At 41.3% G+C, this 21,094-nt stretch overlaps 1 protein-coding gene and 2 non-coding genes across 5 annotated transcripts; all 3 read left to right on the top strand.

The window, feature by feature from the left end:
• The first annotated feature begins 1,114 nt into the window (after positions 1–1,114).
• Positions 1,115–1,305, top strand: LOC146619465 (U2 spliceosomal RNA). The gene has a single exon (XR_014906844.1). It is a non-coding gene; the product is annotated as a U2 spliceosomal RNA (small nuclear RNA).
• A 3,122-nt stretch (positions 1,306–4,427) lies between these two features.
• On the top strand, positions 4,428–4,591 carry LOC146619464 (U1 spliceosomal RNA). Its single transcript, XR_014906848.1, has one exon. It is a non-coding gene; the product is annotated as a U1 spliceosomal RNA (small nuclear RNA).
• Positions 4,592–11,958: 7,367 nt separating this feature from the next.
• Positions 11,959–20,809, top strand: srsf7a (serine and arginine rich splicing factor 7a). Of its 3 annotated transcripts, XR_014906779.1 has the most exons (9): positions 11,959–12,154; positions 15,429–15,663; positions 15,785–15,958; positions 16,085–16,171; positions 16,375–16,416; positions 17,668–17,712; positions 18,639–18,737; positions 19,558–20,091; positions 20,694–20,753. XR_014906779.1 is itself a non-coding variant. In XM_085370397.1 (8 exons), exons 2-8 carry the CDS (start codon positions 15,440–15,442, stop codon positions 20,743–20,745), a joined length of 723 nt encoding a protein of 240 aa, XP_085226523.1. In that variant the 5' UTR covers positions 11,959–12,154; positions 15,429–15,439; the 3' UTR covers positions 20,746–20,809. The 3 variants fall into 3 exon arrangements, 2 of the variants coding, with proteins under 2 accessions (XP_085226523.1, XP_085226522.1); XM_085370397.1 differs by lacking the exon at positions 19,558–20,091 and having other exon boundaries at positions 20,694–20,809; XM_085370396.1 differs by having other exon boundaries at positions 19,558–20,754.
• The last annotated feature ends 285 nt before the right edge of the window (positions 20,810–21,094 follow it).

The following is a 21,094-nucleotide window of genomic DNA, read 5'->3' as shown; positions in this document are numbered from 1 at the left end:
ATCGACAATTCATGTGCTATTACTTATGTCTGAGTAAAGGAGCAACCAATCACACAACTGGCTCCGCCCTGTCTTTCTTGATTGACAGACAAAGTCATTCTGCTGAAAAGTCGCATTATGAAATAAATAGACCATCGGGAAAAACGGGATTTTGAAATAAAGACTGACTTTGAAAAAAGGTCATTTTGGACTAAAAACGGCTGGAAATAAATAAAATGCCTCAGGAATAATCTCTGTTATTGTGAAAAATAATGACCATGAAATAATATTTCACAATAATAAGAAAATTAATATAGCAGAATGTAATATGTTTCACAATAATGAGCATTGTTTTCAAAATGTGTTCCATTATTTCACAATATCATTCTCACATTACATATCTGTGTCTTATTTATTCACATAGTTATTTATTTCATCTTGACCTATTTATTTATTTAATTTTGGAGTTCCATACGGCTCTTCGTGGATTTGTGCTGTTTAGGTCTCAACTGCAGTCGCCATTTTGGCTATAATGGCTTTTTCCTCACACCAAGCGCGTGTTTATCACAGCCTGCAGAATATTTATAGCGTGTTTAGTTCTCAGACAGATGGATTTACGGGAGACTTTTATGAAGTTTGTTGACTCAAAGTATGCGCTAACTTTACTTTGTTGCATGTTAGCGGTAGGATGTTGTCAGACTTTGACTGGTATCTGCTGCTGTCATGTAGAGGGTGTTCTGCAAGGAAAACTCGAGCCAGAACAAAAAGGATTTTCGTTAATATTTACAATTTGTTCATGGAGTTGACTGTTGTAAATACCCTAGAGTGTAACTTAAAGAGTGCAGTTAGCCCTCCGCGCCACCAGAGACCGCTAGTGAAGTTCGTTTTTTCTTAACTAGAAACGTAAAAACATTAACTCTTTCTGCTAAATTAAATCTCTGTTTCGTTAGTGAAAATAGCACTTGTATTTAACGTAATGGGCGTGAGTTTTATAACATTAATATTGTTAAATTAAGTGTACTACTTGTTTTTTGCTTTTCTGCTTCCTATTGGACGGAAGAGTACCACGTTTCCGAACCGTGAGTGAGGTAGACGGTGCGGGGAGTGACTCCGTCTGCTCCGACATATTCCCGGCATCGCTTCTCGGCCTTTTGGCTAAGATCAAGTGTAGTATCTGTTCTTATCAGTTTAATATCTGATACGTCCCCTACCCGGGGACCATATATTAAATTGATTTTTGGAACAGGGAGATGGAATAGGGGCTTGCTCCGTCCACTCCACGCATCGACCTGGTATTGCAGTATCTCCAGGAACGGTGCACCCCCCTAAACATGTGGAAAAATATTGAAAGTTTGGCCAGGTGGTCACAGCACCAGAATAACTGAGACCCCTTATGGTTTCTTGTTGCTGATTACCAATTTGGAATGTTAGATTCCAAATTATTATATTAAGTTGCAACACAACAATGATGCAAACACATAGTTGCTGCAGACAAAGCAGCACACAAAAAAATTGTATCTTGGTAGATTTTAAAAAAATGTATTTAATGAGATTTTCCAATACCTGACTAAAGCTGGCAAGGAAACAAATTGTCTGCAGTTCGTGGAAAATTGTTTATTTATCCATCTACAGTGGGAAACAAAACCACATCTACATTTATTGTCTTTAAGTCTTCTATTGATCATTTTCCAATATCCGTTTCTATATATTGGCACATTTATTTCAGTAGAAACAGAAAGCAGCTTGTGATTTAGAGCTATTTCTCATATTTTGTAGGCTTTGTAATATATTATATTATTTAATTAGTTCAGTCTGTTACTGTTATCCTCTTGGAGCAACTGTAACCCACACAATTTCCTTAAGGATTATTAAAGTATTCTGATTAGAGAAGAAAAAGGTGCAGTGCTGGTGGATAATATTTTTATTTTGCTTGCAGTAAATATTTTTAATTTATTTAACCTTCATTTATACAGCTAGTTCCAGTGAGACTAAATGTCTTATTTACAGTAGTCCAGTCTGCTTCTTAACCATCTATTATTTTCTCAAGTAGAACCTGGGTCGTCTTTATGTGTTTCACTGAATGTGCCTGAGAGAGAAAATGTTAGACCCTAGTACGTGTCTGCCTGTGTCCAGTGACGTATAACAATCTCTTGCTATGAAAACTGTTCTGTTGTTCATGAAATAAGTGGCTGTGTCACCCAGCAGCTCTCTGTGGGCTGTGGGTTTGGTCTTTATGTATATGTTTATTATCCAAAGCGCTTTTCTCTTAAAGTTGGCTCATTCCTTGGTAATCTGACTATGACTATATCAGCTGCATCTATTGGGTTATTTTGGTAATAGATTGATCTATTGATGTTTTTTTTTTACCCATCATCTGTTTCATTTTTCTAAAAAGACCCCCAAACCTTTTGTATTTACGTGACATCTGAAATTGTAATTTTTTAAAGAAAATATTTTCTTAGCTGCCAAAATATATAAATGCGCTCAAGTAAAGTCAAAGCCAAATAAAGTAAGATAAATATGCAATCTAAAATAAGATATAAAAAATGAATCTTTACTGTCTTCGTGGAAGGCTTTGTGATTTTTGTTCATGCGTCTGCTTGTTTAAGTGTGCAGTGAATTTCTGTCTGTAAGCCTTTAAAGGAGAATGTGGTGCCTGCAATGCAGCGATGCGAGTATATCAGCAGTCTGAAGTTTGCCTTTGATGCAAAGTTTTTATGCTGCTGCAAACAAGATGTTATGATGGTGTAGACATTAATTAATATTAATAATAATTTAGTGTCCAACGTAACGTCACTGTTGCTGTGGTGATGTCAGTGCTTCTTTTCAAAACTGGGCCCTGTGTTTGCTTAATATTGTCAGACTTTTTATTCACACGCTGCTCCTAAATCCCTTTGTATCGCAGGTCTGCTTTTAGTCGCAAATGCATGTGAAATGCACGCGTTTACATCCTTGAACACATCGGCAGGCTACAGAGCTGGGCATTAAATGAAGCAGCGAAGCAAAGACTGTGTTGAGGATTGTTTATAATCCAATTTTTCAAAATACTTGATGAATCGCTGCAGCCCTATTTCGCTGTAAGAAGTGTAATTCTTGCAAAATGCATGCATTGAAGTAACATTTAAAGTAAGAAAAGGCTTCGGCTCTTCTGTAATAGGTTTTGTATTTGATTTTGGATCTGGACAGTTACTGAGGGTCGCCTGTGAGACGAGGGAGAATAGTAGGAAATATTGATCCAGCTATCACCCCCTCATCGTCTTGTTTCCTGTCACTGCAAAAGTGGACAGGAATGCTGCTCTGCAGAATGTCCGATGTAGTTCCAGATATCTGGCTGATAGCAGCATCTCATCTTGACCATTTGGTGCCATTTGTTTTTCTCTGCAGCTGTCGTGTATTTCACCAAGCATGACATTTATATTTGTTAGTTCAGGTGTACCACATACTTCTCTTCCACTGGCTGGGATGTCCTCTCTAAGAAGGAGAAGCATACTTCTGCAGTCATGGCAGTCCAGGCTTTGTTATGTGCAGAAGGGCCTAAACTCAACTCCAGCTGCAGCATTTGTTCTTGGTCCCTGTGAGCTGCAGGGAGCTCATGCGGTGGACTCGTCCTTAATCTGTGTTTTCTGATAGGTCAGTCGATCTTGTCTTTCTCACTGTTATCACTGGTCAAGGTGAACATTCAGGGTACGGCAAACTTACAACCCAGAGAGGAAATGCCCAAAGTATGTGACTGGCTGCAGACTTTTAAAAATGGAATCGCATTGAGTAATCAGATGGCAAGAGCGAGCGTCAGCCAAGAGCAATTAGAAATTGAATGCAGACAGATGTGAATGAATCTCCAATAAAAGCAGTGACAGCTTCAAATACTTTTGTTTGACCTATTGAGTCAAACAATGAGAGTCAAATATTGAGAGGAGTCTGAAGCTGCAGAATGTAGTTTGAAATCATTAAAGTGAGTGTTCCTACTCCGGGACAGTAGGGGGCAGCAGCAGGAGGAGAGTGAACTGTTCAGCAGCAGAGAGCAAAGGAACAGGAAGTGGTTGTGCTGTTAGCAGAAAACGTGTGCGCTTTATGCGTTTTTTCCTTTTTTCTAAACATCAGACGTGAATCAAACAGTTTTCAGCTGCAGTTTGATTTAACTTGGAGTTACTTGAACTTCCTGTTGGTTTGTTGGTGGATTTAAGGAGGTTAAATGGATGAAAAAAGGTGATCTTTCAGTTAGCTTTTGTTGTGCAGATGCAGCAATGCATGATGGGAAAGACTCCCCGTATTTTATTAAAACGAAATAACCTGATGTGGCTCTGTTGGAAGCTCCTTCCTGTGTATATAAATAGTGTGTAGTCCCAGCCTCCTGCAGGCTGTGTTTGTGTTGATTGTGAGATTGTGAGCACCGTGAGTGTGCAGGGTTTGTGTGTGAAAGAGTCCCCCATGTGTGAGGTGAACAACTCATACTTACCTGGCAGGGGAGATACCATGATCAAGAAGGTGGTTCACCCAGGGCGAGGCTCAGCCATTGCACTCCGGTTGTGCTGACCCCTGCGAATTCCCCAAATGTGGGAATCTCGACTGCATAATTTCTGGTAGTGGGGGACTGCGTTCGCGCTCTCCCCTGATCACATGTTCAAAGAAAACAGAGAAAAATACATACCCAGGCAGTCAGGTTTATGGTATTCATTAAGTCTCAGGATTTCAACTTGAGCTTCATGTGGCTCATGTGCCGAACCACATGAGCGGATGTTATCACGCCAACGTGTTGAATGAAAATTACCATAAGAAGAAGCTTTAAGTTTGCCAACTTAAGTGTGCAGCTTTACTAGACACACAACAGAAAAATGCTTGGGCTAACATAGAACTGTGAGAACTGTGTGACCTGGTACATCTGTGACTGTTTTCAATGGGAATGAAACCACAAAAATTCAGTGTTGTGAGGAATCACTGTATTTCACAGAGGACTTGCTGATATGGAAAAAAAATCTTATTGTAGTTTTAAATTAGGACTGCAGCAATTCATCGAGTACGTTGATGATTCGATTATAACAGTATTTGCTTCGATGCTTCTTTCAGTGCCCGGCTCTGTAGCCTGCCAATGTGTTAAATGATGTAAATGCAAGCATTTCACACACATTTGCGACTAGAAACTGACCTGCAATACAAACATATTAAGGAGCAGCATGTGAATAAAAAGTTTGACAACATTAAGCAAACACAGGGCCCAGTTTTAAACCAAAACACTGATAACACAACAGCAGCAGTGACTGTTGTGTTAGTGGCCCACTTTAACTTGGAGCTGGAGTCGCTGCAAAGAGATGGAGCTGTTACTGGGACGGTGAAGTCAGTTGAGTAAAAGACCACTTTTCTGGCGTCCAAAACAGCAGCGCTGTTCCAATAATCACCAGTAAAACCATTACTGGGAAGAAACTAGCAGGCGTCTTTCATCAAAGCACCTGATCAACAAAATCCAACATTAAGAAAAGTGAACTCTTTTAGCTGCTTCATCCAGCGCCAATTGTGTTACACAGAAGAAAATCTGCAGTAAAGCTACAGAAGTAAGGCAACATCAAAATATGCATCTGAACAGAGAACTTGGTCCTAACTTTACCTGACCGGTTAAATTAAACACCTTGCTGATAGCTAAGCACATAAAAGGTTTAGTTATTTGTTTTTTGACAGGTGTTGTCTGCAGTTAAACTTTTAATGTAAAAAGAAAGCTTTAATGTGTGCTTGGATTCGATATATAAAGTCCAAGCACACACTATAAACTGAGAAACTTTTTATTTTTTATTTTATAAACAAATTAATGCTCAATTGGACTCTTTGCTGTAAGCTGGAGCCACATTTAACGAAATGGGGTTTTGTCCCTGTTGTTGTTGCTGGTTACAAACACTAGGTTGCTGTCATTGTCATTGTCAAAGTTCTATCATTTGTTTTGGAAAAGCTTAAATCCTCTGTTAGCCATTTATTGGTAATGTGAGTAAGTAGCCATACTTTGCGGACTGGTTTGTGTTTGCTGAACATTTGTTGATGAAACAGTGTTTGTAGATGGTTAAAAAGGTTGGTATAAAATGGTTTGTTTTAGTTTATTTTTGTGCAGAACAATGCACATAGACTAGGATTGAGTGAGATTTCTAGTTGTTAGCAGGCGGTTAGTAGTGGAGTAGGAAAAAGTTTATTCGACATTGTGAACTCTGTTATCCTCTAGGAAACGTATCAGAACCACCTCTGCTTTAACCTGAGACTACGTCTACACTAACCCAGATAAATTGGAAAACTGTGTTTTCGTCTACAAACGCTCCACATCCACACTGAAAACGCTACATTCCTGTACTGTGCATGCGTGAAAAGTAATATGATTGAGCTGCGTCATTTCCATCTGCCGTTTATTTACTTTCCGGCTCTTTGAAAAGTTGCTGCAAAATGTTGAGGAAAAGTGCCAAGTTTTATCTGGAGCATGTACAAACTGATATGAATCTTTAATAGGGCTGTCAAAATTGAGAGCAAACAAAACAACTGCTGTAGAATTCAGTCCACCATCTTAGTTGACTTGGTCACATGACTGCATCGTATGACATCGTTTTCGAAAGCCTCCGTTTTCACAGTCCACACTGTGACACAAAAACAGTGATTTCAAATTTATCCACTTTCGAGAGCGTTTTCAAAAAACTCAGTTTTCCTTGACCAAAAATGCCGTCTCAGTGTGGACGGAAGGCCAAAATGGAGAGAAAAAGATGCGTTTACAAACAAAAACGTATTAGTGTGGACATGGGGCCCGTTCTTCGTACGTCGCTCACTACATCCAAGATCAAATGACACATCCAAGACCAAACCATCGCGCTAACCGTGAGCTCGCTAATCCGGTTCCCCGAACACACCTGTTGTTGACGATTAGTACAGCTGGACGCAGTAATGTGACATCACTGGGTGTCGTAAAAGGGGCTACGCATCGATAGTAGAAACATTGATCGGCAACCCGCTGATTGGTCGGCGAAAATGTCGAAGGGGCGCGCTCGGTATTTTCCGGCAGCAGAGCAAGAACTCTTGATTGAGGGATTTCAGGAGTTTCAGAGTTTAATTAAAACGCAAGGGAACACTGCAAAGGCTGCAAAAGCAAGGAGAGAGGGCTGGCAGGAAGTTGCTGACAAATTAAACTCGTAAGTAATTCAATAATAACAATAATAATGGAGTGGGTTTATATAGCGCTTTTCAAGGCACCCAAAGCGCATGACAATACCACTATTCAGTCACTTTATTATTTATTCATAGATTTATTATATTACACTATATTATCCAATATTATATTACATTATATTATATTGTTATATTATATCCCCTTTCACATTAGAGCCACAACAGGACCCACTAGAACATGGGAACAGGTAAAAGTGAAATATAAGAATGTTCTACAGAATGGTAATATTTATCACTTATATTGCTTTTCGTCTCTTGGAAAGAGACCCTGAAATAATCTATTTGTTTGTTCATAACAGCAACCAAGAAAAGGGCAGAGCAAAAAAAAAGACAGGTGGTGGTCCTGCACCCCCTCGTCAACAAGTTGGTTAAGTAAATAATATCCTCACGGGAATATCGATATCTCTCAATGAGCACACTGTCGCGCTGAGCTAAAGGATCCTGTCTGTCCCGCAATATACGCTGGATTCTGAGGACTCTCCTTATCAATCTTGCACCTTCCGCAATGGGTTTCTCGCGTAAACGGACAGGACATGGCTGCGACAGACTTCCCAAATCCACCTTCGCTTTTATAGCCGTGGTCTCTCATCTTGATTACACGAAGTGATTTGCAATTACTACTCTGAAATATGAATTACATCTGTAATAATCACATACATGTAATAGAATGTTAATAGTACATTTCCCTTTTTTAGGAAATGACCTGTATGTATCTGTATGACATCAATAAAAGGATCAAGTGCTGCATTATCTTTAGTTACATTGATGTTATTTATTTATGGTGAAACAGTGGTGGAATATCGCTGTTGCTTTCGTATAAATGAAGCGGACATACCTGCGTGGCCGCGATCTAATCCTGTTTACATAAAGTAAACCTGCTCCCGAGCAGGTTTACGCTTACGGCTCTGTTGCTATGACAGCAAGTCCCGGATGAGTTTCGGGGAACCGAACGATCCAAGATCACGCGAAATCGTCAACAATCTAATCCGGCTAACTTACTTAGCGAGGTACGAAGAACAGGCCCATGGTCTGAGATGCAGACAATCCAGACTTGGGTTTACAGTCAAGAGACATCTTATGGGAAGCACAGAAACAGTTCATGAGTGAAGGGATAAGATGGGTTAATTTCAATATAGGTGGTTTACTCTTGCTATAAAGCGAGAGTAAACCAGACCCTGCAGGAACTCGCAGCACTCTTACATTTCTCCATCTTAAAAGTTTGTGGACAAGACACAGTTGGCACAACTCATGAAAAACAAAGAAAGACAACTTTGTAAACCAAAAACACAAACGTATCACTTCAAGTCAATATCCAGACCATCTGGAAAAGAACAGGAGGATGGCTAACTAAAGCCAGCCAGAATAAGTAGGCGATGAACTTATTAGATGGGGACCTCAAACAGAAAACCGGAAAAGGATGTGCTACTCAGAAGACTCATGTTTCTCATATCTCCACAGCAGCCTTCCAAAGTTTATCTCAACACCGCTACAGAAACAGTAATAAAGATTAATAAATGAACACTATCTGAAGCAAAGCAAATTGGGAAAACTGTTAAAGAGGCCCTCTACAGTGCAAGAATTCCTTTGTCCAACCTCAACATTAAAGAAAAGCCCATCACATCCCTGAGTAAAGGCCAAAACATCGACGTACTACCAGCTGACTGGAAAGGTGCATAATTCCTCAGTCCCAGCAACATTTATGAGGTCTTAAGGGAGACCTCACAAGCAGCTACAAAGTAATTAATTGCAAAAGTCATTAACAACCTCTAAGCGAATAAGCCCTTTACCACCCAACATACCACCGCCTTTATTCTGGAGATACTCAAAGTCCATATATCTGAGTGCACTGATCCACAAAGGAGGAGTCCTACTTTTAATAATAAAAACCACCAAACACCTCGTCACCATCTTGACTACACATGCCCCACATCAAAGACTCAGACTTCACCAATAAGGTGTGTAAGCTTACTCTACATGAAACCATAGCATCCTTTGATGTCATCTCACAGTTGTAAGCCTACAATTGAGCCAGTGCAGATGCAGTCCGAAAACGATTAGAGGGAGTCAACTCCTCACACGACAGGACTAGCTTTACCTCCAATCAGTATCCTGTTAGACGTTGTAAACATGCACGACAGACCCAGTGGCGTTGTGATCATTTTTACTTCTTTAATGACGGTTGCTGGACACACACAGCTGCAGCTGTCCCGCTGCCAGCTCAACATAACAACAACAACGTTAACTCAAAATCCAGGCTTTTAAGCCAGCGAGGCGTGATTGCAGATATATTATCCCCCCCCCCCCCCCCCCCCCCCCACGCTGAAACCACATGGGCACTGGACGAACTGTTTGATATTATCGACCGGCAGGAAACGTTACAAAAAGCAAAAGGTAAAGGAAAGGAACACACACAGAAAGAAAGCTCTTAAAATGTGGTTATCCCAACTGGGCCTTCATCAAATTTGGGAAGCTGCACAGGAAAAAAGGTCAGACACCATCTAGGTAGAAACACAGTAACAGGTGGAACAATTTTCTCATCCCTTATGTAGCAGGTTTTTCAGAGAAATTCAGGAACTTTTTCACCAAGCATGACATCCCAGTGCACCACAGACCCTAGCCACACACTTGCACAAAAACTGATTCATGCCATGGACAAAACTCCCAACAAAACTGCTGTGCAGTGCAGCGAGGAGTCCTGAGTTCTAAATTGGAGAAACAAAGCAGTCACTTCATAAATGTAAGACACAACATAGAAGAGCCACTTCGATAGGACAATACTCAGCTATACAAAGAAGACAGGCCGTTCGAGAGAAAAGTGAACGACCATTATTGAACTGAGGGCGGGTGGTTTACAACACCAGCTATCAGCCACCTACAAGGCAGTCCTCTCAATCCTTCCCAGGCACTTCAACCCCCATTCACACCTTACCTCAGATAGCTATTGAAGCTATCTGAGGCTGTGTTTCACCTGTTGACCCCAGGATTAAAAATGACTCGCACCTTTAACACCTTGGCTCTTGTGATGACTCACATTATAAACAGAATAATCATAATCATAGTCACAGGGGCGATCGTGGCTCAAAGAGTTGGCAGTTCGTCTTGTAACCGGAACGTTGCCGGTTCGAGCCCCAGCTCAGACAGTCTGTCGTTGTGTCCTTGGGCAAGACACTTCACCTGCCGCCTACTGGTGTTGGCCAGAGGGGCCGATGGCGCGATATGGCAGCCTTGCTTCTGTCAGTCTGCCCCAGGGCAGCTGTGGCTACAACTGTAGCTGCCTCCACCAGTGTGTGAATGTGAGAGTGAATGAATTGTAAAGTGCTTTGAGGGCCCCAAAAAGCGCTATATAAATGCAATCCATTATTATTAATAAATAACGTGTTGAAAAACGGAGTAGGAAAAAGTAACGCTTATTTAAAATCCTATGGCCTAAACTGTTTCATGACATGCAATTTTAATTTCTCTTTGCTGTTTGGCTTTATAGGGTTCTATCGAACCCTATAAAGCCACAATTGAGTAATGATGTGCAAAACTCGAACACAGCAACATTTTTTCCTGAGTATAAAAACAATTGTGCCCCTTTGAGCAATATGGCTTATTTGAAAGCCATTTGAAAGAGCAAAATTTTGTATTGTTGTCTAGACAACCTAAAATGTGATGTGCCCAAATGTGGATGCCAGGTCCTAGGAGCTTAATTTAATTCAGTGAGTTTGGTCAGTGAGCTACCAGAATAATATAATTCATACATTTATTTCTGACAATTTAAGACCAAAGAGTTGCTGAATGATTTTCAATAACTGCACCAGCATTTCTTCATAATGCAGAAAAAATGAGCACAGTGTGGAAATTGCACTTTTTTTTTTCTTACATGAAGATATCCTGAAGATTGAATGTGCAGTTAAGCTTCTGAGTCACAGGCTAGTTTCAATGGTCCAGCTTACTTAAGACCAACATTGGCTGTAAATGGCCCACAATGTAAAATAAGTTTGAAATCTCTTGAGTTTCCACCACATGGTTAGGAAATGAACATGTCTTTTATATCAGGGATGCATTTACTGATACAATAAAGACAGTATCTGCACAGCTTGTCTATTAAGGTTGATCTGTTACATCAGCACAAGGGGACATTAAAAAACAAACATCAATTTACAACATTGTTTTTGTTTGTCTCAACAGGAGGTTTTATGTTTAAATTTCAAAAAGAAAGCTTTATCATGCTTTTGATGAGCCTACTGTTTTTAGTGTCGTGCTCTACCATTAAGATTAACTGTGAGTAAAATTTAATATGGAGAGATTTAGTTACTGTCAATGTTATTATTCATAATCTTTAAAACAATTTGTTTCCAAAAATTTGACAGTAGGTATAAATAAGGATATGGCATATCCTCATATTATATCAGCAGTACATTTTAAAATTTTTGTTTGTGTGTTTGTTTAAAGTAGACAAACGATCTGTGAGTCCAGAGGTTTGCATCAGCGGGCTTTTTGGAAAATTCAGGGTTAAAATTAAACTAAATCAAGGAAGTGCAAGCAAAACTACAAGATCATATTAGAGATATACTGACTACTTGTGAAACCATACACGTGCTTAGCTAATGTGGAGCCAATTGTTGTAGTCATTAAGAAATGTAGCAGTTATAAGCACATCAGCTTTTCTGCTTTGGGACTTAAAGTGGGAAGTTCTTGCTGTGGTAATTCTTCATTTTGGTCGTTTTATTTTGAAAATATTCACCGGACGTTTCCGGCTTCGCTGTTGAAGTCACAGTGCGCAGCTGCGGTAGTCGCTTTGCAGTGGTGGTTGGTTTCTTTTGCTTTTGTAGCCGCTCATCTTGCGGCAGAGCCATGTGGAAGCGTCCCTGATGATCGTCTGTTCGGCTTTGTAAACAGTTTAAATCGCAGAAATCAAATTGAACTGTGACGATACGACGTCTGGCTTCAGTTTGACGCGGCTGAAGTTCGTCTTAGGAGCGGAATCAGAAATCATCGGACGAAGGTAAGATCGGGCTAACGCGTGCTACCGCCATTGTTTATAGGCAAGCGCGGACCAAGGCCTCGAGTAATTCCGAAAATAACTGCTCGCGCGTATGCAGCAAACTCAACAAGAGCTGCTTTTTCTGTTTTACTTGTAGCCGATTAGCTTATTTGCGTGCATAAAGTTGGTGTTTAAAAGTGTGGTGTTGAACTGGAAGTGGCGTGGCCTTCCGTCTGTGAGACGCACACGGAGGTTAGCGCCGGTTTCCTGAACGGATACCCAGCGGTGTTCGCTTAAAAATACGCGGGAGACAAACGATCGTATTGTATAAGACGCCGGTGAATTACACAGATCGATCAGCGAATATAGTTTAATCCAACCAAATCGGAGGGCCTCGGGGCCTGGCCGTTATCAGATATATAGATGTAGTGAACTTCAAAAAGCTACTGGTCCGGTTAATAAATGACGAGCGTCGTACCTGCGTGTGAAAGATGACCTTTGTAAAAGCATTGATGGATAAAGGTTATCTTTTAAGTACCTGATACAAAAGAAGACGAAACGAAACAATGAAACGGACATGATCAACCCAAGTCGGACACACAATCACCCCAATGGCTGTGTCAATAGGATTTTTTTAAGCGGTTTTTAACCCACCTCGGAATCAATAAAAGAAAGCCTTTATGTAGCCAGTATGCCAAATTTCTTATCTCTGCGTTTTTAAACGAGTAAGAGGCATTAATATACTGGGTGCTTTGCTTTTCAAAGCTTTAAAATTTACAAAAAATGTAAAAGCATTAACAGTTTGCATCATTTCCATCTTAAAAATAACACATCTTAACGAGTAGTAGTTGTAGATTAGAACACAAGCACCTAGAAACCAAGGCTACGATTCTTGGGGTGGAAATATCTGGAGCAGTGATAAGAGTTTCTGTTTTGTTAGAATTTAACTTTAGGAAATTGGCGTTTAACCAAGTGTGGAGAGCTCCTTAGGTCAGCAAGAACAGGACAGATGCATGTCACTGGATATAGATGGCAAATGTTTTTAAAATGAGCAATTATCTGTCCAAGAGGTGTAGATCCTTCTGGATCGCCACAGGATAAGGCAGCCTTTTCTCCAAGAAATGATGACAAGATAACTGTCTGCAGGACACCAATTGAACACACCGACCACTTGATATTACCTACTTGTACAGTATCAAAACTTGTATAATTTGCTCCTGAGCCCATCAAAGTGTCACTGACTTTTTCTGCCTTTCCAGAAAAGGAAAATCCTGCTCAGCTCTAACCTTTTCTAAAATCTGTGGGAAATAAGGCAGTAAAGATTGGTCCTGGCTACATTTGTTTTCAGCCAGGGTGGAACAATGGCATGTTTAAAATAGGTGGAACAGTGTCAGGCCAACCACATGAGGTCCTACTGCATTAAACATTTTTAAAAATGGTGATGTGGGAAGTACTTCTGCAGAGCTTGATGACAAGTTTAATTTCACACATGTGGTCAGTTGCCAGGGTTACAGGATACACCAGGAATATGTTTGAATCAGAAATGGCTGAATTTGACTTTAAAATTAAAAGGAGGTGATTGATCTTTGTAGGGCTGTTCGATATAACGATATATATCGGATAACGATATAAAAACATCTATTGTTTCATTTTACGCTATCGTTTGTTTCGTGGTGTCGCAAAATAAACTGTTTACAGCAATATTTTTTCATGGTTTTGATGGTCACTGTAGTGGCTATATTCATTTCTTAAAGTTCTCTCTTTCTCTTATATTTAATACAACCACACTACAGACAGACAAGTGACTGTTTTTATGCGTTGTCGTTAGCAACAGCAACGGTAAAACCTCCGCTTGTTTATCTTCTACATAAACCTTTCACAATAAAGCTCAAGATCCTGTTGAGACCTTTCAAAATACACCTAATCACATAAAAGAGTATGCAGAGTGTTTACGAATGAGAAGCAAAAAAGAGCCGCCAGGTGCTAAAAAATAGACCTTAGACTCAAACGTTAGAACAGGCCTTGCCCCGCAGCACGCCGTGTAATAAATACTCACAAAGAAAACGGCGGCTGTTACAACTTAGGTCTAAAAATGTGTCGTTTCATGCTTCGGTCGACTCCAGGTGCACGACGCCCAGCTGGAAACACTTTACGCAAGTCGAGCTGCCCGCGATTCTCAGAATGTACAGAAAATGTAAAATTTTTGTGATTTATATATATATATAATTTTTTTTTTTTTTCTTTTAATATTATATCGTTATCGGACGATAGATGTCTTGTATCGGGATATGAGATTTTGGTCATATCGCACAGCCCTAGATCTTTGTTTAAAGGTGTAGGATGTTTCTGGCACGCTGTAAGATTGCAGATCAATTATGGCACTTTAACATCTCACTGTTCCTTCAAACAGCCTTGGTGTTCTGCAATATAGTCGTCCCCCCCCCCCCCCCAGTTTATATACAGCTGGTTGATTCAAGTATCTGCAGGGAGTCTTTCTATAGTTCCAAACCATGCCAGCAAAATATACCAGAGCTACCAGGTCCCCCTCGCTGTAAGGGTCATGGGTTTATAATCACTTTTCCAACTGTCTTAATGTATGCAATATTAACCAAACTAGATAAGCATTAGGTACAACCCAGATAGTAGGAGACACAAAACACGGTCGCTAATTCAGGAAACCTGATCTCTACATGTAGGTACTTATAAAGCCAGTGGTAAAAGCTCACCTTTAGATTTAAGTGTAAATTTTTGGAAAGGGCAGGAGGACCACACCTGAGGATTTAATGATGCATTCACATGAAACACAAAGGGATATTTCACCTTGTGTCACTCACATGAATACGGTTGTTGAAAATCTGCCATTAAGTCCTTCAATTTCATTGACTTCGATTGATTGATTGGTAATTTATTTCAACATGTGAACAATATACAAGTACATTTAGAAAAGAAAATAAGAGAGAGAAAAAATACTATACAAATTACATACAATTTGTCAATGAAAAGTTGAGCTATTGTGCTCCGGCTGCTCTGAGTAACCTGACGTTTAAAAGAAAGAAAGATTCTGACACACTTCCACGCAGCAGTCATGCACTAACTGTAACATCTGGCAGAAAACAAGCATATTCTAGAAATTTCAACCTTTCCTATATAAAATTTTTAAAAAGTTAAATCTGAGTAAATTTGATGGGACACAACAGTTTACTCCATTTAATCTTATTTCCCAAATGTAGAGGGACGTTTTTGTATTCTTCTCACTATGATCCCCGTCTTAAATATATTTACCATCTCCCTGCAGGTGAGGAAAAAATGTCCTACTACTCATCCTCCCGTAGCTCGTCTCGGGCCACTGACTGTAAAGTGTACGTCGGTGACCTGGGCAATGGCGCTGCAAAGGGGGAGCTGGAGCGAGCCTTCAGTTATTACGGCCCACTGAGAAGTGTGTGGGTGGCCAGGAACCCTCCTGGGTTTGCCTTTGTGGAGTTTGAGGATCCCAGAGATGCAGAAGATGCTGTCAAAGGCATGGACGGAAAGTGAGTAAATGTTTTCCTTGGACTGGTCTCGTGTGTCTCACGTACAGGGTGTTTCTTTTCTTTCTTTTTTTTCTTTAATTATTCTGTGCTTAACAGTGAAAAACTGAATTGTTCTGCTCAGGATCCTCTGTGGTTCCCGTGTTCGTGTGGAGATGTCAACAGGCCTCTCCAGAAAGGGCCGTGGGCGGCCAAGCCGTCGCCAGTTCGACCCCAACGATCGGTGTTACCAGTGCGGGGACAGGGGTCACTACGCCTATGACTGCTACCGCTTTAGCAAGCGAGGCCGTCGCAGCAGGTGAAGTGAAAGCATGTTTCATTTGAAGGCTCATGTAGCTCGTTTGCCATTTTGTACCATTATAAAACCAGTGCCATGTTATGGATGACTAATGCGGATGGACTCGTTTCTTATTTTTCATTGCAGGTCTCGCTCTCGATCGCGATCCCGCTCCAGATCAAGGTCCCGCGGGCGCCGCTACCGCTCTCGCTCCCGCTCCCGCAGCCGCAGCAGGTATGCCGACACTGACGCACAGACACACCTTGTGATATGTCAACAAGAAAATCTGGTTGTGGTAGATTTGGAAAGGCCAACGACTAAATGTGCTCATCACTGTGTCGGCGTGTGGTTATTGCAATCTCTTAAGCTGTGTAATTTTTCTGGTGTTTATTCTGCCAACTCTGTTGTGCAAACTTTTATTTATTTATGTTTTTTAGGAGCCGACGCAGATCGCCATCCTATTCCAGACGCAGGAGCAGGTAAGAATACAGTTTCCTATGATGAGTGAAGATGAGTAGCTGCTGCTAATTCAGTTTCTCAGAGGCTGAAACTGACTTAAAGTTGGTCTATAACAACAGATGCCTACTATGCAACTAAAGTTGTGTCAACTGTTAAGCCTTCAATTATTTAAAATAAAACTCTTTTGGTCATTATTGAAATCTTAATATTTTAGCCCAACTTACCTTAAAAAACTTAAACATGTATTTCTTACATTTCTAAACAAGTCTTTTAGCATGGCATTTACTTAATCTTTAAATGTAAAGGTAAAGACTCAATAAAAACAATTAAAAAGACGTGTGAGACAGGACAAGCTGGTTTTACGGGCATGCACCAACTGTAACAGGACTGTAGCCGTGTCGCTGTAGATACTGGCACTTGAGGTCTCTTGTAGCTGTTGGTACTCCAATAAGGAAAACATCCTAAACAACTCGGAATCAGAGCTGGTAAAGGAGTAAATAATTTGAAATGACAAAGTTTTCTTCACTCTCTGATTGAGCATCAGTTTTCTCTAGAAAGTCTCAACTTTTCCAGCTCACACTTTGTATAATTTGCTGATCTGAGCCCTTGGACTGATATTGAAATGGAGGTGACATTCATGTCATCAACCTGGCCACACCTCATGCACCAGGTTACAAAGATCATGAGGTGCATAAGCAAGCAAAACGACACCAAAACACAACACCCTTTGCAAGAGACAAAACGGCAGCAGCCAGCATGAACTAGGTGTTAGACCCGAGTAGCCTGGGTCTGCCTCTGCTGCAGGAAAAAAGTGCCGCAGTGAGGAGAGCCGCAGGCAGCAGCCTCAGGAGACCTGCACAGTTGTAGGGCGAGTGGTGTGCATCACTGAAAGCAGATCACATTACAGGGTTTCCTTGGTCACCATGCACAAAACACTGGCTCAACTCTCTGTGGACTACCTAACGTCTTCTGTAATCGTGCTTAACATCCTGTTATGTTTTGGCTGTTTGTTTCTCAAACATTTTAAACCTGAGGAAATTTAAAAACACTTCTAAAAGTGTTAAACACAAAGTTTTATGACCATCTTACATCAAACACTGATGACGGGTGTGTCGTTAAAACTGGTTACAAAGTGTGGTTATTGTAGCATATGGACATTTGTCTGTGATACTGAAACCTCTTTAAGAAACAAGTTGGAGAGTAATTACTGGGTGTTCCTGCTGTTCTCCAAAGTTTTATTGAAATCGCTGCTTTTTGTTTTGTGACATCAGGTCTGGATCCCCTGCCCGCTCAAAGTCCAGGACTCCAGCCAGAAGGTGAGTTGTCCACAGCTATTCTTATCCCAAACTCACTGTTAGAGAGACGCAGTGAATTTGTTTGTTGCTCTGATGCTGTGCTCTGACCGCTGCTACATGAGAAATTACATTTGTATATCACTCGGTTCTTCCCTGTAAATCACTTTTTTCAGTGGTAACATGGACTCGCTGTGCTTTTCATGTTAATGTATGGATGGTGTAGTGATGATGAACAAGCATTATTAATGGTGATGGCCACTTCAGTAATACATTATTTAAAAAATGGTTGACTTGGTCGATGCTTACTGGCTACTGTTACAGTGGAACACACTACTACTGCCAAAAGGTGGCAGTAATGCGGCTGTAATATCTAAATAAATAAATGACATTGGACAAGTCTTCAAGCATCCTCCATCCTTCCTTAGTATTTAGAGAACTTGACACTCTGGTGTTTTGGCTGCACATACTTCAGGGTCACTTCTCTCAATTACCAACTTTCCTAAGAACTAATTGACTGCAGCCCAGGTGTGTAACAGGTGGTGAGTTTAGATCAGAATCAGAAAGACCCAAGGAGCAATTAAGAATGGCATGCAGCAGGAAAAACCTTCAAAGGTATGTGTGTGAGTGAGAAACGAAGGTGAGGCTCAGTAAAGACTCTGCCAGGTAAAGGGAGCATGTCTCGGGTGTGCCACGACTGGGCAGAAATTTAATGGCCGTTAGGTGGGAGCGATCTTCAAAGACTAGAGGAATGGTTTAGAGTGAGGATCGAATAGTGTTCTGGTTTGACAGATGCCTATCCTTAATTATAACAGGCTTGCAAGATGAGTTGAACTTCTTGAAGTGTTTAACCGAATTCAGCTGAGCAGGGAAATGCAGCTCTGCAGACACATGTATAAGATCGTCTTTATCATCTGAAGGTGTCTAAAATATTTTCTGTCTTTAATCAGTCGTTCCAGGTCTCGTTCTCGGTCCGGTTCTGCTCCCAGAGGGCGCTCTGTGTCCAGATCCCGGTCACGTTCTCAGTCTGCTAACCACAAGAGGAACAGGTAAGCCCTCGGTCTAGATGTTCTCTCTCACTTGGACAGGGTGTAGACAGTTTGAGTTTCTGATGCTTAGTCTTTTTTTTTTTCTTCTTTAAACCAAAACATAATCTAAGTTTTAGATCAAGAATAACAGATTTTAGATATCTTGCGTTCCTGCTGAGGGTCAGTTAAGTTTTTCCACCTTAGCCAGAGTAAGGCAGGGAATTAAATAGACCCTCCTTCCAACTGGAAGCGGCATGCTGCTGTCAGCCGACCACCACGGGATGGCGGGATGACGAGATGGACGACCTCCGAGATCCGTCAGCCTCTTCAGCACAGAGAGATCTTCTGCCTCCGCTGCCAGCAGTGGAGTGGGTGGGGTTTAGGACAGGGATCCCGGCCCTCTGTCTGGTCTAGGGAGGTATACCTAGAGGAATGACTGGATCTCTTTCCTGTGCTCTCTTTTTCAGCTCTTGATGGCTCTGTATTGTCAGCGCTTTGCAGCTTGGCTCTTAATCAGGCCTTTACCCTGAAAAGAAAGCACATGAAAGACTACCTCTGCTCTTGCCTTCCTTTGATATTTTCCTCACTGATGTACCTTGGTCTAAATTTATCTTAAGCTGACAGAATTATTACTTTTTAAAAATTTACTGGATTGACAAGTGTTAAACAAAGAATTTAATGTTTTTATTCTTTCTTAAAATTTACTGAATCTGGCTCTATCAAAAGAGGAAAAAAGTAAAAACAGCTACTAGCAGAGATCAGACAAAGCGACGCCGTAGGTGTGACTTGCGGTAAGCATCTTTGCAGCACAGTTTGTTTATTTTTCATATTTTCTTTAAAGCGTGTGGTGGGAGCTGAGCACTGCACTGACACCGCAGCTGATCCCAGGCCCAGGGTCTGCCAGCTGGCGGTGTGTACGTCCTGCGGGAGGTTGACTAAGCGCTGACCTGAGATCAGCCTTCGCCTGCATCTGGTGTTAGACAGCGAGAAAGAGGTCGACCTACCGACCGAACCCTCCCCACAGTGAATGGGTGTCTGTTCCAACCGACGCACACGCTCAGACGAGATCAGCCCGTGCACACATACAGTTGCTCAACTAGAGTCACCCAGCCAGCCAGCCTTCAGATGTACCAGAGGGCTGACCCACACAGATCACAGTTCGGCATTTTTAAATCCATTACCTACCTACCAGACCCCCTACCTACCTACCAGAGTTCTTCGCCTCTGTCTTAGCTTCTGAAAGTGAGAGAGCTGACGAGAGATCAGTCTTCAAGAGCCTCCCAGCGCAGTGTATCTCCAAGTTGTAGTCATCCGTCCTTCAGTCCTTTCATCCTTCGCTTCTCTGTACTTGTTGTTTCTGCCACTGTCTCCAAAGGTAACCAAAAATCAAACCCCCTGACAAGCTCATGTTGATGGTGAAAAGAAACATTTGCAGGCTTGATGTAGTCTGAAAAAAAAAAAGGTGTTTTGTAGAAGTTAAAGTTGATCCTTTTTAACAAGCATGCTCATAGTACGTAAGTGTGTGTCTGCATGTGAGAGCGCTTGGGCGAGTGAGTGAAAGACAAACAGGCACCATGAATATTAGTGGGATGATGTGTCTGATACGTTTTTCTCACTGTGTCTCACTTGTTGCCTCATCGTTACCATTTGAAGCAACTTGTCTGTGTTTGTAGGTAAGGGGAGGATTGAGTTCTGCATTTCTTAGAGCACAAATGCTGCTAACCAGCAGCTCTAGAAGCAAAACATGAGACAGTGTCAATCAAAGACCTGCCATTTATTTCAATGAGCGTTTGCTCTGGGGGTTCAATTATGAATTTAGCTTTTGAACATAGATAGCTATTTCTGAAAAGATTAGAGGCAGATGACATGAAGTGTACCTGAGAGGTCAAGGGTTGTTGTTAAGAATGTTAACACCTGTCCGAACTTTCTTCCACCCCTCCCCTGCGGCGGGCTAATTCCTCTTCCTTTCTGTTTCAGTCGTTCCCGTTCGGCAACTCCAAACCGAAGCCCTACTCCAGCAGACGACTGAGCGAAGGCGACTATTTGCCCCCCCCCCCCCTTTCCCTCCACCACTGTCCCTAAGACAAACCCTTAACCCCTGCACCCTCTCTGCTTTTACACCCTGGCAGCAACTTCTTTTTTTTTCTTGTTGTTTTTGAATTTGTCTGTCTTGTCCCGGTTTCGTGCGGTTTTTCTCCCCAGGGCTGTAGTCTATGTGCATCCTTGTTTGAGATGTAATCAGTACAGCAGATAAAAACAAATTTTCCACTAGATACAGATTGTTTTAAATGTTGCTGTTGCTGTGTAGGCCATATTTCTTTTCCTTTTTTTCCCCAACACTGATTTGTAAGAAGGTAATGTTGAAGATTACTTTTAGC

The sequence above is a fragment of the Diplotaxodon limnothrissa genome, linkage group LG14 (genome assembly GCF_057381915.1).
Source record: "Diplotaxodon limnothrissa isolate DT_005_m linkage group LG14, D_limnothrissa_male_GT1.1, whole genome shotgun sequence".
In the NCBI taxonomy this organism is placed as follows: domain Eukaryota; kingdom Metazoa; phylum Chordata; class Actinopteri; order Cichliformes; family Cichlidae; genus Diplotaxodon; species Diplotaxodon limnothrissa.
Note: the sequence above shows the minus strand (reverse complement) of the source record. Positions and strands in the feature narration are given on the sequence as shown.